This window comes from Marmota monax, unplaced genomic scaffold (assembly GCF_021218885.2).
Source record: "Marmota monax isolate L192 unplaced genomic scaffold, Marmota_monax_Labrador192_F-V1.1 WCK01_AAM20220418_F8-fsc00122, whole genome shotgun sequence".
Lineage (NCBI taxonomy): Eukaryota > Metazoa > Chordata > Mammalia > Rodentia > Sciuridae > Marmota > Marmota monax.
In genome coordinates this window covers 5,943,975-5,960,276 of record NW_026695223.1, presented here as the reverse complement: position 1 = coordinate 5,960,276, position 16,302 = coordinate 5,943,975, and the positions used below count along the sequence as shown (strand labels likewise).

General features: G+C 40.9%; 1 protein-coding gene across 2 annotated transcripts in view; it reads right to left on the bottom strand.

Annotated features, from left to right (window-relative positions):
• Positions 1-1,200: 1,200 nt before the first annotated feature.
• Positions 1,201-16,302, bottom strand: part of Mgam (maltase-glucoamylase) — a 174,428-nt gene continuing 159,326 nt past the window's right edge. For both annotated transcript variants that reach the window (XM_046434116.2, XM_058575723.1), the window contains 14 exons: positions 14,374-14,508; positions 13,845-13,932; positions 13,359-13,497; positions 12,672-12,805; positions 12,516-12,550; positions 12,308-12,424; positions 11,762-11,910; positions 11,103-11,187; positions 10,111-10,167; positions 6,914-7,038; positions 5,340-5,428; positions 4,164-4,213; positions 3,444-3,614; positions 1,201-2,129 (listed from right to left, as the gene is read on the bottom strand). In XM_046434116.2, coding sequence (XP_046290072.1) covers positions 2,052-2,129; positions 3,444-3,614; positions 4,164-4,213; positions 5,340-5,428; positions 6,914-7,038; positions 10,111-10,167; positions 11,103-11,187; positions 11,762-11,910; positions 12,308-12,424; positions 12,516-12,550; positions 12,672-12,805; positions 13,359-13,497; positions 13,845-13,932; positions 14,374-14,508 — 1,452 coding nt within the window. In that variant the 3' untranslated portion in view covers positions 1,201-2,051. The remainder of the gene's footprint in view (positions 2,130-3,443; positions 3,615-4,163; positions 4,214-5,339; positions 5,429-6,913; positions 7,039-10,110; positions 10,168-11,102; positions 11,188-11,761; positions 11,911-12,307; positions 12,425-12,515; positions 12,551-12,671; positions 12,806-13,358; positions 13,498-13,844; positions 13,933-14,373; positions 14,509-16,302) is intronic.

Here is a 16,302-nt window from a genome sequence, read left to right as displayed (position 1 = left end):
TTTAACATTCCATTATGCATACATATATCTAAACATCCGTTTTAGTCAGTTTTTTGCCAGACCAAGAGATCAAACAAGAACAATTTTAGAGAAGGAAAAGTTTGTTTGGTGCTCATGGTTTCAGAGGTCTAGTTCATAGAGAGCCAATTCCATTGCTATGGACTCAAAGGGAGAGAGAACATCATGTCAGAAGAGTGTACAGGAAGAAAATTATTCAAGACATGGCCACCAGGAAGCAGAGAGAGTGCTCCACTCAAAAAGGAAAAAACTATAAAACCCACAGACACAGTCTCAATCACCTACCTCCTCCAGCCACATCCTATGTGCCTAGAATTACTATCAAGTTAATCCTTTTAAGTGAATTCCAGAGGTGTTACCAGGCCCTCAGTGGAGTTCCTCACCCTAACACTACAAATGTTCTCAACCCCACATGCCTTACTCAGAGCCTTGGCCCTGGGGATTGTTAGCCAGGAAACTTCTGGAACACTTTTGGGTAGCCAGAGCCAACTTGCACCTATATTTTATTTCCCTATTGTTAATAGAAGATGTCAAAAGTGTAAGGTAAATAAATGCTTTTGTCTTTGTGGTCTTCCCGCGTGGATGATTAGAGGAGGTTGACAAGTTTCCTACCCTTTTAATCAAATGACTCCCATGATTGCTTTTCCATATTTCACTACTTTCCTAGTTTGCTCAGGCCCTCATGAAAAGGCTCCTTATTTTCATAATTAGAACATTAAACCAACGTGACAATATGCAGGTGCTGAAACCTGAGTATGTAAGCCAAAGAGTTTCCTGGTCCATACGAGAAGAAAACCACATGGGGAAGTGGACATGCTCATTTCAGATATACTTGTTTCAAGTCATTTTCAAATAATGTCACACGTAAATACTCCTGTTGAATAACATTATGTAAATTCTTTATCCTAAATTTTAACCATCTGTATGTTTCAACTCCCATTTTTTGTCAGTTGATATTTAATCAAATATAGCATCTGCTAGGACAATTCAAACAATCCAAGTACACCTTCACAAACCTCAGGCTTATGAAAGGCTCTTTGTAATTCATCAGTGGATTCTATGCAGGAGCTCTGACACCAAAGAGAACCAGAAAGACCAATTCACAAGAGTTTAGTAAACAGGAAGAAGTCTTAACCCAGAAGTGAGAGTACCCTGGGACAAAACATCACAACATTCAAAATCTTTTGCAAATTCACTTCTTTTATTTTTCTGTGACACATAGATTGCATGTGTTTGTGTGAATTGTGGTTACGCATATTAGGCAAGGTGGACACACATGATTTATACATTTCAAAGCACACTAGTGTGAAAATAAATTACCTTTCATACCCAAACTCCTTCACTGCTCTCTTTCAAATGAGTTGACTCTTCTTTTCCCTTCCCCATGAGGCCACTATTCCTGACAATTTGTGATCACTTTTGTCATCATCTTTTGTGGCCTCAAATCTTCCCTGCTTATCTTGCACCTATATTTTATTTTCCTATTGTTAACAGAAGATGTCAAAAGTGTAAGGTAAATAAATGCTTTTGTCTTTGTGGTCTTCCAGAGTGGATGTGGTTTCCGCTCTTACATCATGCTCTTAGCATATTTTTCCCCTCTCCCTATAAGCAACTAGCAGATGCTCTTTATGAATGCTTTCTTGAGGTACTGCTTAGCTTCAAGACCAGGAAATGTCATGACAAGTTTTTTCTACGTCCGTAGCAAGAAAGTAGGGCCCATTCCATAATTACATACACAGACACACACACATACACACACTGCATGGTACCAGTTCATCCTCATATGATGAATCATCTGTACCATACTAATCACACAGAGACGTTAAGACAATCCATAGATTTTCCACACCTCTCTACTGTCTATCCCACAGAGCTAAAATTTAATGTTTAGGATTCACAGATAAAACATGATCAAATCAATAAAATATCTTTTCCATACTGGGCAAGAATCAATAACAATGCACAATAATTTTATGGGCATGAAGTATAAGTATCTTCAGAGTTGTTCAAAGTTAGGATCTTGCTCTAAAAATTTATGGAGAGCTTTTCCATGTCAATGAAAGGAAATCATGTAGGCTGATGCTTTTGCGGGTCACATCAATTTTTAACACCTATTGGGAAACAAAGAAAAAGTATTGGGCATTTGTTTGAAATTTTCTACACACAAACATATCAGGTGCAGAACAATGGTTCCCATAAACCCCTAATATTTTCATAATTCATGGCCTAGCTGCCAATTGCCCTAACATTTTCAGGTGAGAGAGGTGTTTTCTAATTTCCTAGAGTGCAAAGATCGTTCAGTGATAGGGATAATGTGATACAGAACCACTGATGAGAAATGACTACATAGACAAGTTGGAGAGAATGCCCGCTTTTCCACTGTTCTGAGATGTAGCTTTTGCCTTGAAGTCCTCCTTTTATTTTTTCTTCTCCTATTCCCTCCACTCTGATGATTGCCTAGTAAGAGTCTAATACTCCTGCTTCTTTCTAGGCAAATACCTTCCAGAGGACCTTACTGTGTGCAGGCCTTATCCTGCATGTCAGTCCATGAGTTGGCTCACAACAGAATTAGGCAAAGTCCTTTATGACCTCTTAGTAAAGTTGGGGAAGTTGGTTTGACAAGAAAATGACAGTATGAGGAAACAAAAAATATAAAACCTAATAAAAACTTTTGTTTCAGACCTAGAAATGAGAGAAAATATATTTTCCTTTCTATCACATATTTGTATAATATAAAAACAATATAATAGAATATTTAATTATAAAATAATAAGAGATCTGAATACAGATTTAAATAATAAAATAAACATGTATTTTAAGTTGTTTAAGGTATTAATACTTCTTCACATTCAGGGTCTACCTTTTCAAATTACTTTGTGGTAGAATTATTAACGTATCTACAGCCAACATTTTCTTTAGGATTAATTTCTTACAACATTAAAATGTTTAGGTAAAACTCTATTGTCTATGGAAACTTCAAAGAGCTTCCTACAGGTTTAAAATTTTTTTAAAGTAATTGATATGAAAAACTTATTTCATAGTTTTATTTTCCTTTTTGTGTGGAATTTATTTCTTGGTGAAATAGTGGAACAACTTTTAGCTGGTATTGTCTCCTTATATCTGATGAAATATGGTGGTTCAAGTTGTTTGGGAGACTGGTCTCTGATACAGAGATGAAGGAGTAAGGACAGATAAGTTTTACAGATAAGACAAGACAAACATGGAAAGGAAGGATCCAGACCCTGGATTCCAGAGAATGATAAACCATGAATTGTCCCTTTATCTGCATTCTGTCCAAGCAGACATACTGAAAATGGAGATTCCTGGAAGATTGTCAGGAGAGAATAGCATTTGGAAAGGAACCGGCTTTGCATGAGGCCAACCAAGGTTGGGAAATATCATTGAACTTTTCATGGGCCACCAACCTGTGTTGTAGAGTTGTAGGTGAAGGGGGGTATTTCATTCCCGTTCCTCAAAGTGATGCTCACACTGGAAACAGAGACACTGCCCACACCCCAGATTTCAATGTAGCCCAATTTCAATGGGTTTGTAGCAACAACATAATTGTTAAAAATTACATGACTCTGCATTGTATTCTGTCAAATTGGAAATAAAACAAAAGGGAAAAAAAAAACAAAATTAGTTTTTTTCCCCCAACCTCTTTTTAGGCACAAATATAAACCTTGAATAAGCAAACTCTAGGTCATCATCTTGTGTCCTCAGCTAGCAGAGATCATGATTTCAGCATTCTATCCCCTGTTGCCAACTACATCTACTTTGCATAAATGCCTGCAGGGTCTTTAAAATTTCCTTGAGCTATAGGAGACAGTCTCAACCATCAAGAACTTATATTCTATGCATGGAGAAGTCACAAAATGTGCAGACCGTTTCAAAGCAACACTGGAACAGGGCTACACTATATAAAAACAGTCTATCTATGAAATGGTAAACCTAAATAGGTTACTGATGAGATGTGAATAGTTTCCATCACAGCAAACTTCCTGGGAACATGGGGAATCTCTATGTGCAGTTTGGAGGAAGGAAGGACATAAATTAACAAGATGAGCATGGAAGACATTTTAGGTGCCCTTCTGGCATTGAACATCCTACTAAACCAGCAGAATTCCACTTTCCATCACACTCACCTGGCTGGCAGAAAAGTAGGCCAAATAATATATTCCATTTTCAATGGTATCTGTAAACAAACAACAGGAAAATATGACCAAGGCTTATGCCAGAGAATTCTAATTGGCTACCTGTCTTGGTTGAGAGAGCAGGGATTATTTTTGTGATTTTTTTGTTTGTTTTACTTTTCTTCTCTGCTCATCTCCATTTTGTAATGTGACTCCTCCTTGTGGAAACCAGTCAGACTCACAGTCAACCCCAGTTAACACAAATACCAGTCTCATGCCACTTCTCTTCCTTGTGGTCTACCACTCCCAGCCTCTTCCCGGTCATCTCAGGACTTCCATATTCTTTTGCTAGTGTATACTTATGCATACATGCATGCAGATACACACATACACAAGCACCAAGACTGGTGCATTGTTGGGTTCATCTTGAGAGGTATCAGGCAGTTTTCTAAATGCAATCTCCAGGGAACAAACAAAAGCCTTCCTTGTCCTTTACCCTTAATGTATGCCACCATCCCAGGGAGAGTATAAAGTCTGGCACATCTGGTGAAGGTCGAATGGTTGGGATCCTTGCCCTCAGGCTCTCTCATTCTCGTCCCCATCCTTGACATTTTCTCCCTTATTCTAGCCTCTTTCTCATTTATCACCATGCTGTCAGTATTCACTGGCTATCCTCACCAGAAAAATATAGCAATGTAAATTTAAATTAATTAAAATAAAATTAAATATAAAATCAGATGCACTTGTCACCTTGTGCCACATATGACTAGTACTGCATTAAACTAAGAAGATATAGAGCAACTCCACCACTGCAGAAAGTTCTACTGGATATGTGAGTCATCCTTCTAAGAAGTTACACATTTCTGTAAACTCTTAATGGAAAAGTTTCCTCCAAAATAGCACAACTGAGAGAGGCATTGTCTTTCTGGGACAATAAGCCGTAAAGCTAAGAAATATGTCCCTTATCACAATGAACTGATGAATAATGGTGAGAGATCTAGCATTAAGCATCATTTGCATGAGGCATAAAGATCATGAACAAAATGGATTACACACTTGAAGTAGCAAACAACTATATTTTTAAATGCAAAAATATTTTAAAATAAAAAAGGAAAAAAATCAGGGACATATGATATCTAGAAGCCCAGACAATTGCACTGACCTGAATCCCAGGCGACCCGTACTCACCGATGCTTTGCCCATCATCCCAAAAGAGCCAGCCCTCAGCAGATCCCTCATCATCCAAAGCAACCTTGAAGCCCATGAATTTCTGGCGGCTGCAGTATGGTGAGAGAGAGGCATTAGCTAAAAACAAAGCCCCAGTCACAGTCACAAGCCAAAGATGTTCTCATAAAATCAAAGAAGCAAAATTAAGAATGAATTCTAAGATTCAAGAGACTTGTAACTCAGCTCTTGTTCAGTCTCCATAAAGCTGGATAATCTCATGTCATGAGTGAATTATTTGTAAATGAATCAAGGGAAATTTTCCTTCAAGGCTCTTTAAGAAATGAAAAGAAAACCAACTGGGTTCCCCCTTCCTGTTTCTGAGGAAAATACGAAAGCTGGAATCCATCTTTCATGATGTATTTCCTATAACCCATGAAGAGGGTTCTTTTTACAAATATCCTCAGCTCATCATTTTTATCCATATCTGTGGAATCAAATGAGTAAAGATCTAAGATCTTTAGGAGTGATATCAGACAGATGTGGATTTTAGTCCCTGTCCATCTACTTACTAGCTGTGTGACTCTGACACTTAGCCTCCTAAAGCTCTGCATTGCCATCTGTGAAATCAGAATAAGATTCCCTAACTCAAAGGACCTTTTTCATTTTTGTAAGGAAAAACTTTCTTAAATCTCCAAGCAGAGCTCCCCATATTACTATAGTCCTAGACACAGAGTAATGTTCACTTGATGTTAGTTACTGCTAATTATTATAGAGACCTAGGTCAATAATTTATTCATGCGTTATATGAGGAAATCTCAGACTTGGGGATGAGTTGTCATGTGGCTTCAACAATTTTGTTTTGTTTTTGGAACTGGGGATTGAACCCAGGGTCACTTAACCACTGAGCCATATACCCAACCCTTTTTTATGCTTTATTAGAGTCAGGGTCCTACCGAGATGCTTAGGGCCTCACTAAGTTGCTGAGGCCAGCTTTGAACTTGCGATCGTCCTGCCTCAGCCTTGTGAGTCACTGAGATTACAGGTGAGCACCACCGTGCTGTGCTCAGCTTAGCAACATATTTCTTAGATCATAAAAGATCCAGATAATCTCCTAAAATTCTCAGGAATTATGATTTCCCTGTTGCTATTTCTATTTGAAATATCACTTCTGAGACCTATCATCTCACCAAGTAAATACAAAAGAGCTGTTAATTAATTATTCAGAGTTCAACATTTGAAAAAAGATGAAACACAAACAAGCAAACAAAAAGACAGGTGCTTAGTAAAACCACTCTTGGCCTTACTAGTGATGTTTCAGGGATTGCTGGCATTCATTAGAAATTAGTGAGCAAGCTAGGGGCAGTGGCACACTCTCATGATCCCAGCATCTCAGGAGGCTGAAGCAGGAGGATCACAGATTTAACAAGACCCTGGCTCAAAATAAAATTAAAAAGATCTGGGGATGCTGATCAGTAATAGCACTCACTCTTGAGATCAATTCCCAGTACCAGAAAAAAAAAAAAAAGAAAGAAAAGAAAGGAAACAAATTAGTGAGCAAAAAGGTAGGCAAAGTGGAACACTAGCCCCATACTCACCTCAATTGTGTGTTCAGTGCAGGCTCCTGCCAGGGCAGGATGTAGCCCCCACGGACATGAAGGTTAATGTGGTCAAGAGGGGCTTCCAAGTCCTTCCACATTCCCCTTGCATTAATATCCACACCCTGTTGGATGAAGAAGAGAAGATGAGGAAGAAGACCTTGCCTCCCTGCACAGTGCATCTGGAAGACACCTCCTCTACCTCACTGATTGTGCTACCTGCTCATCACCACTCAGCACCACCTGATGGTAACCTTCTTCCTTCCCCCAGCTGCTGTGTGAAGTCCTGCTTGGCCTCTATAATGTCCTGTGAGGGTCCCTTGCCTTTTTGGGTGGCTACACTACATCACACCTGAGGTCCTAGCGTGGATCACAGCCCACACTCACCCTACAACTTGTTGGTATGTCACAGAGCACAGCTACAGGAGGCTTCACAGCCAGCCATTCCTTCACTTCTTGCTAGTTCCTCACATACTCTCCACAATGCTGGTCTGAAAATTCTCTTTCACCAAGAGTCTCTCGAGTCTTCATCTTCCCCCACTCTCCACTTCCACCTACTTCACCAACATTTTGGCCTCATACTTCACTGAAAACATCAAAGTGAGCTGTCGTACTCTGTGTTTCCTCTTCTTCTACTCAATATCTCTACTTCTTGACTGACGTCTTTAACTTGCCTCATGTGTGAGAGCGGCTCTCTTGTCTGAGCCATTCCCTGACAATACTAAGGAACCTTCCACATTTTCTCACCAAAATAGGGCTTCCCAGTGTTGGCACTACTGCCAATTAAGGTCAGATCCATGTTTATTGGTGCCCTGTGCTCTTTTGATGTTTAGCAGCATCTTCAGTGTCTATCCATCAGACACCATCCTCCCACCCCACTGTGACTCCCCAAGGTGACTCTGCACATTGACAAATATCCCCTGATAAGCAACCCCCAATTTGAGAACTGTGACTTTAGAGGTAAGAAGCAGTGAATACTGACAATTAATCTTGTACATGGCTGTATTCCAATAAAACTTTATCTGCTAAAATAGGTGAACACCTGATTTCACTGAGGGCCTCTGCTTGCCAATCTCCATACTAACAAAGAATAGGTACCCATAACTAGTGAAGATTAATTAAGTAGACATTTCTTCATTGATCCCAGCCATGTAATTGTCATTTTAATTAAATACAAAAGCCCTTTTTCTCTTAATGTCTGCTTCAATTAGCTTTTGGCTTTCCACATCAATTTTTACATTTCATTCCTCAACTAAATCTTCTATTTAAAAGCCTTGTGTAAAATCAACCATTCCAGAAAAATTCTTTCCCCTGCCTGGTGGTACTGGAGATTCAACACAGGGTCCTGATCATGCTAGGTAAGTACTTCACTATGAGCTACACACCCACCTAAAATTTTTATTTATTAATCCTCATACTTCATTTTCTTGTATATGGTACAAATTATTTACATGCATATTAGCATTTATGACAAGCAAATATTAGCTCCTCATGACATGGTGAACTCCACAGGGTCAGGGCCAAGGCTAGGCGAATTGAAAGAAGTTGGCTGCTCTCTCCCTAGAAAGCCCTGGCAGGAAAGCCCACAGTAGCATCCTAAAATACCAGCACCCTAAGGAAAGACCCAGCCTCGCAACAAAGAAGAAAAGACAGGAGAGTCAGTGCTCTACAGCACATAGAAGAGGAGAAACACCTCCATTCTTCCCCTACATTTCCATCTGATCCCACTGCACCCCCTCCAATGAGAGGGACAGACACATGCTCTGTTCTCTGCCTTTCTCCTATATTTCTAATCCTCCACCTTATTCTATTCAGGAAGTCAGAGGAGACATGGTTTCAGGACAAGGACCCCCTACCACTTTGATTCTTCCTCAAGGGTCAGACTCTGACTCATCTATTTCCCTCAGGAGACTACCCTAAAGCTGATTCCAACACCCTGCACTCCTGGCTAGCCTCTGGGACTCACAGTATCCCAGAACCTATACATCAAAGAGCTGTTTATGGGCTACTCATTTGTAAGTCAATGTGCACTACTTAAGTCTAAGTGTGGGGATCCAGGTCTATATGCACTTTACACACTAGCTCATAGTTTGCTTAATTAGGTAATTAGTGTGAAGCAACTGCTATTTGTTGTTGTTTGTTTCTTGTTGTACTGGGGATTGAACCCAGGGGCACGCTACCACTGAGCTAAGTCTCTAGCCCTTTTTATTTTATTTTGAGATAGTGCCTCACTAAGTTTCCCAAGATAGCCACAAATCTTGTGATCCTTCTGGCTCCACCTCATGAGTAGCTGTGATTAAAGGCACGCACTGCTTACGTGGCTAGGAGCAACTTCTCTTTGAGTATCTGTATTATAGAAACTAACACAAAATAAAAAAGAACATGAGGAAAAGGAGTGGAATTTATAGCAGGAGCAGATAAAATTAAAAACTATAGTTATAGCACAATATCCCATCAACAGATGAATGGATGAAGAAAATGTTGTATATATACATATTAGAGTTTTATTCAGCCATAAGGAAAAATGAAATTATGGCATTTGCAGGAAAATGGATAGAACTAGAGACAATTATTACAAGTAAAATAAGTCAAACTCAGAAGGTTAAAGGTCATATGTTTTCTGTCATATGTGGGAGATACAGAGGATAAAGGGAAAAATTGGGGTGGGGAGATCTTATGAAAATCAAAGGGAGATCAATAGAAGAAAGGGACTAGGGAGCAGGAGGTGGGGAGGGAGGGAAGATGTGCTGGGGAGTAATACTGGTCAAATTATAATTTTATATTGTATATTATGTGCATGCACAAATACATAACAATAAATACCAACAACACATACAACTATAATGTACTAATAAAAAATGTGGAAAAATATATGTAATATTATATAGGTATAAAATAAAGAGGGTACTAGGGTCTCACCTCAGTGAAAAGTGATGGTATAAGGAAACCCAGAAATTCCCAAGTACAGAACACTAACAACAAGCAAAGCCCTGAATAAGATACTGTACATGATACTCCACAAGGATTCTGTATAGAGAAGTCTTATTCCATTTGCAAGTGAGAAAACTGAGGATACAAAGGTAAAAACAACACAGCATATGGCTTACACAGCCAGCGCTTGGCCAGAGGTCTGTGAGGTCTAAAACCATTGTACTCTGCAATTTTCAAAGGATGTACAAATATTTAGAAAAACTTACCGAGTAGTAATCATACCAGCGGGCTCCAGGGAAATACGCAGTGACACTTCTAGCATTCTAAAATTAAATACAAACAAGCTGTGAGCAGTGGATACAGTTGCTAAGACACAGTAACCAATTTGCATAGAAAAATAGTTAGAGCAATAGTGATTATATTCAACAAACTCAGCTCTCTAAAATTAAACAGAAACAAGGTGTGAACTTGTTTTCTGCGACCTAGTAAGTAATATGGGCAGGAAAGGGATATCAATTTGTGGTGGCCAATACCCATCTGTCTCAGGGCCCTGAAGACCAGCACTACTGGAAAAGTCTTCCTTCATTCACCCTTTGCAAACACAGAAAAGTTCAAAACCTCCAAACAAGGGGTGTCCACATAAGGATTGGAGATGCAGGAAGTCACAAATATATTATGATTTGCTCACAGATTCACAGGAACAAATGCTAAAGACAAAATCACCTAAGGATGGATGGGAATCAGCACATTACAGAAACAGGATAAATTATGAAGAAGTTGTAATTGTTACTTGGTGTTTTAATCAGAATCCTAAGCATCGAAGTACAAGGGGAAGAAATGACCTTTGCTGCCTGGAGGACCTCACAAGAAGAACAAGGGCAGGGCTGGCTGAGGTAAGGAAGGCTCGCTGGGCTGCTTTCAATGGTGACAGGACTGTGATGATATTCACATGAAACCCCACCTGAACCAGGATCCCTTATTTTATTTATTAAAGTGACAGTATATCTCAACCCATCATAAGGCTACCATTTTTTCTTGATTTTCCGACGAACCTGAACTGCTAGGAATGAGCGGAAACTAGAGGAAACTGAGGCAAGAACACCTATGTGCTGCACTTCTGCTCAGAAGGAGAGGAAGACACAAAGGTAGAACAAGCAGCCATGTCCCGGGATCTACACGCACCAGGCTTCTTCTCATGCCCCTATTCACACACCCTCACACCTGGGATCCACCACACATCTGAGGCCTCCATACTCACAGCCTGCAGGACGGGGCTGACTAGGAAGGCTGGACCCAGCAGGAACTGATCATCTATGTCCCATGTCACCCGGTCTGACACAAACCTGGGAAGGTAAGAAGATGTCACAATCAGAGTCCCAGCCCAAGTCCCCAAGGAACAACTCAAGTTCAGAGGCAAGTCTCCCCTCCAACTCCATCTTATGTCATACTTAGTGTTTGTCTAGATTGATCAGGAATACACAGGCTTCAATATTCTACATGTAAAGTTACCTTGACATCACAACTGGTTCAGATATGTTCAGTCACTTGAAAAATTCTCCACTATTTCCAGATGGCACATTAAAAATGCAAAGAAGGCCCTCAATGCTTTTTTTATGATGTCGACTCATTTGGCCTTAATTATTTCAATAGCTACACCACACACAGAGGTCTGTGCATGCACAAATTAGTAAGAAATCAGGCTGTGTTGCATCATTTCAAATATTTTTCACTCAATAAATAGCCTTTCTCAATAACACATAGTGCGAATAAAACAGAGTTCAAAGTGTGGACTCTGCGTGGAGAGCTTATGACAAAATAAATCTTATCTTCATTGAGAAGAATTTTTTGCATCAACTGCCACCCTACAAAACCAACTAAACTATGCATCAGTCCCTGGGACCCCAGCTGGACACTGACTCGTGCAGAAGAGGCCGCACCACAGTGCTGCCCTCCGTGTGGGCCTTGAACATCAAGGTGTACAGATATGGCAACAGGGTGTATCGGGTCTCCATCACACTCCTGGAAATATTCACAAAGGCAGCATCCCAGGACACAGGGTCTTGTCTCTAAGGAATAAAAGCAAAGGTGTTGAGAGCCCAACCCAGGGACCCTAGGGGGCAAAGAAGGTAAAGGAAAGCTTGATCCAAGTACATCACACACAGATAACCTAAAGGTGATTACAAGTGACACTCTGAAATATACTGAATAGTCCGATAATAGTCAGTGAGGATCTTCCAGGAGACCGCATGGAACTTTCCCAGAAAAAAACACTTCAGGGATATACTTGGAGCAATCCTTCCTATATCTAAAGACCCTCTGATAATCCTGTGCATTTTGGCAATTGTGAGGCGCTTTGATGGTTTTGAAAATCTCCCAGGAACAAAGATGGTCTGGACTGGGACTCCAAGGTGAAGGCTGCACAGCATGTGAGGCAAAGCACGTGAGGAAGGAGGAAGGTCCTACCCTGGTGCCAATGGTGTTGTGGTTCCTGGAGAAGGGGTAAAAGGCTCCAAGCTGCATCCAGCGAGCACACATCTCATACTCAGCATCTTGAAAGAACCCACAGATATCTGCTCCCGTCTGAAACCAGAGGAAATGAAACCAGCCTGTGGGTGATTGCTCACGGGTGTCAGTGTCCTCTTAGGGATGAGGAGGAGCAAAGGTCACTTACATAGGAGATGCCAAAGAGGCTGAACTCCATCATGCCTGCAATGAGAACCACGGCTGTCAGGAGAGGCATGTGTGTGCCCCGCCCTCTCCTCCCTCCTTTCCCAAGGACACCAGCTCCCTTCCCTGCAGCAGAGGCCCCTGGGAAGAAGCCACACACCAATGATAGATTTCTTCAGCTGGTCCCATGCGGCAGTGTTGTCTCCCAGCCAGTGTCCTCCCCAGCGGCCAGAGGAGGGGAATGTGGAGCGGGTGATGACGATCCCTCGCTGTCCAGTCACCTCCTGCACAGCTCTGTAGGAGGGGAATGTACAGGTGAATTGAGGACACAGCAAGAAGAATGGAATAGGGCTTCCCTTTCCATAAAAAGAACAGAGGACATGGTAACAAAATGTTGGTTACGTGAATGGCGGGAATATGGGAGAGTTAGCAATGGAGAGGGTCCTACTGACTGATGGAGACAACACCAGCAGTGTCGCCACCTTCATGGTGTCTTAACAGGGATTTCACCATGTTTTGTGTTTCCTTTGCCTCACATGACTAATGCATTAAAAGAAGCAACTGCACTGTATAATGCTAACTGGTGCCATCACATGAGTCTCCCCAAACAGAACTACTAGTTTGTCACTTATGGGGCAGTATCCTATTGAAAGTTGACCTCCTACTTATACTCACAGGGTCTGGCCCCATGGTTAAGGACTATTTGTTGCAAAAATAAAAATTGTGACAGAATTACAATTAAATGTTCTTCAATCTTGCGATGGATTGCTATGAAAAACTTAAGTTATACCTAGCACTATGTGTCCCCACAGGCTGAGCCCACTGGAGAAGGAAAACAATGACTCACTCATATGTGGGTCTGGTCTGGGACCACCCGTACAGGCTGTGCACATCATAGTGTCGCACCCGGGAGCCATCTGGAAGGATCTGCTCACTCTCCATGCACAGGGTCTTGCTGCTTAGGCCCCGGTCCCTGGACTCCAGATCTGAGGGAAAAGATTTGGGAAGGTGAAAACCAGCCCTGAGCCTTTTAGTCCCTGACCTCTCCTTAAGGCATTTAACTACACATCTTAAGATTGACTTGACTTCACAATGGCCCCAACCATGGGATTGTAACTAAGAGAAGGGCTTTCTAGACAAATTCAGGAAATTTGCCCAAGAGATCCAGAAACTTGCACCAAAAAGTTTGGAAAAGGACTTGAAATGCTTTCGTTTCTGGCCCCCAATAAACCAGAAAACACAGAGGGCTCTGCTGGTCAGGATAAACCTCTGGTGCTGGGCTCAAACAATGATTATCTTCCATCTAGCCATGGAGAAGCCCAAGGGTCCTTACGTGGCATGTAGGGAGGACGGTTCAGACTGGCATCACTGCAGCCTGAAGGAACAGCCCCATTCACAAAGCTCGATGGTTCATTCATATCCTAGAAATGTCAGACACAGACATTGCTTACTCTTAACTGAGAGACTTCTTGTCAATTGAGAGTCAAGGGAGTGGTGAATACATCATTCCCACCAGTACACCTGCTTGTGGGTACTGGTGTGTGTGCTTGCCCAGTCTGGCTCATCAAATCCAGATAAGAATTGGCTAAAAAAAAAAAATTGATCCCTAAAGGATGACTGACTGGAAGGTCAAAACAATACTCCCTCAGGGTAAACAAGTTTTTGAGACATTCTTGGCAATCTCCCTAGAGGTTTGACAGAGTGAGTTACAAGATACAAGGAATATCAGGATATTCCACACCTCAGTTCAGGAAATGCAGCATAACATATCCAAAGTCTTTCTCAGAATATTAACATCACCTTGAGTAAAAGTCTGACTTTCATATGGTAAATCACACCAAGTTAAACACACACACACTTACAATCCACATGCCATCAAACTTCAAGCTCCTCTCTGGATTCTCTGGGTTGTTGTACAGTTCTGCAATTTCTCTCTTCCACCACAAGGCAGTTGAATTACGGAAAAAGTCTGGGAAGGCCACATAAGCTCGGTATTCCTATAAAAACATTTATAATTCACTATCCCAAAGGAATATATCTTACAGCAACAGGCACTTTTGAAGAACCTAATTAATGAAAAGACTGTACTACATTATGGCAGAGTGAAAATCTCAATAGAGCCTACCTTATGTTCTTGGCTTATTTATAATACATTGAGGGCAATGAGGAGAATTATGGATGAATTTTACACATTTGAAAATGTCCATAATCTGTTTCCTTTTCATGCCATCATGAATGCTATCAATTGACACCCTGACTCACTATCCCCAGCTTCAGATTCCCAACCTGCACTTTCTATCCTGCCTTTTCCTAAGCTCTCCCGTAAGACCCTACAGGGAACAAGGAACAACTGTAGCTGGAAAAGGGCAGACACCACAGGCACTGTACCAGAGGAAAGGCAATGACTAGGTGGCACGGCAATGTGTCATATCCACTGGCAACATGGGAGAGGGGAGAGATTACATTTCATGACATTAGACTGGCATGCATGAGTGTTTTCTTTGGCTTCAGAATCACGTGAGCATTGCAGTTGTGTATAACATAAAATGGAAGAATTTAAGGAGGAAGCTTCAATAAATGTCTCCTTTTCTCCTTCTTTCCTCATCAGAAAGAGTAATATCCTCATCTCAGCATGAAGAGTGGATTCACATATCAGTTCTTAAATAGATTGTATGGTTTTTAGATCAAGGATTTTGTCTTTATACTTTTGATTGGTCTTTATGGTCCCTACAATGCAGAGCCTAGAAACTGTCATAAGTGTAAGGGGTGATAATAAACATTCAGTATTTAATTTGGGAAGAATATCACTCAGTAGCAGCAAATATGCATGAATGTCTATATATTCTATGTTGTTTGTGAGAAAATACTCTGATCCTTGGAATATCTTATAACAATTGTGCCTCTATGGTAAACTCTATACCATATGATGTAATGAGCTAAATAATGCTGCAGAATAGGAAGAATCCCTAAAGAGGACTGATATATGCGAGCTCCAGTCTCTTGTACAATGCAAAAGTGGTGACTGGGATCCATATGTCTAGATAATAGGCAAATGAGGAACATCAAAAAGAAAACAGCAATGGATATCGCCATGCCCAGATCTGGTTCACAGAAGATGGAAAGGGCAAGGGGCCACATCACTGAGAACTTTGGATTCTTATGTTAGGAAATGGTAATAGAAAAGCATAGAATTAGACACAGAACCTTTCACCAGAAACAGAGCTCCAGCTATGGCCATGTCAGAAATCATGGCATAGGTGGAAGGTAGGGACTAAAAAAAAAAGAATCATGATAAACTGTGTGAGAGACAGAATTGTATCTCCTGTGGGAAAAACCTTTCTAGTGAAAGGTTCCATGTCTATTGCCATGCTTTTCTATTTCCATTTCCTAACAAAGGAATCCAAAGTTCCCAGTGATGTAGCCCTTTGCCCTTTCTGTCCTCTGTGAACCAGGTTTGTGCATGATGATCCATTGCTGTTTTCTTTTGGGTGTTCATCACCATTTGTCTTTTATCTAGAGATATGGACCCCAATCACTACTTTTTCATTGTACAAGAGACTGTATCAAGTGGTAAATCAGCCCAGCCATGGTTTGTTAACTTTACTAAATACTGCTGTAATGATCCTTACCCATGTAATAAAAATTCCCTCCCCTTCGCCAAAGTACTATCCAAATTCAACTCTTGCCATATTGCTTCTGTCCTCAAACTGTGATGTTCACATCTGCACAAAAGCCCTCAGAATTACTTATTGCAATCCATTGCATGATACTGTAATTCAATTCCTAGATGC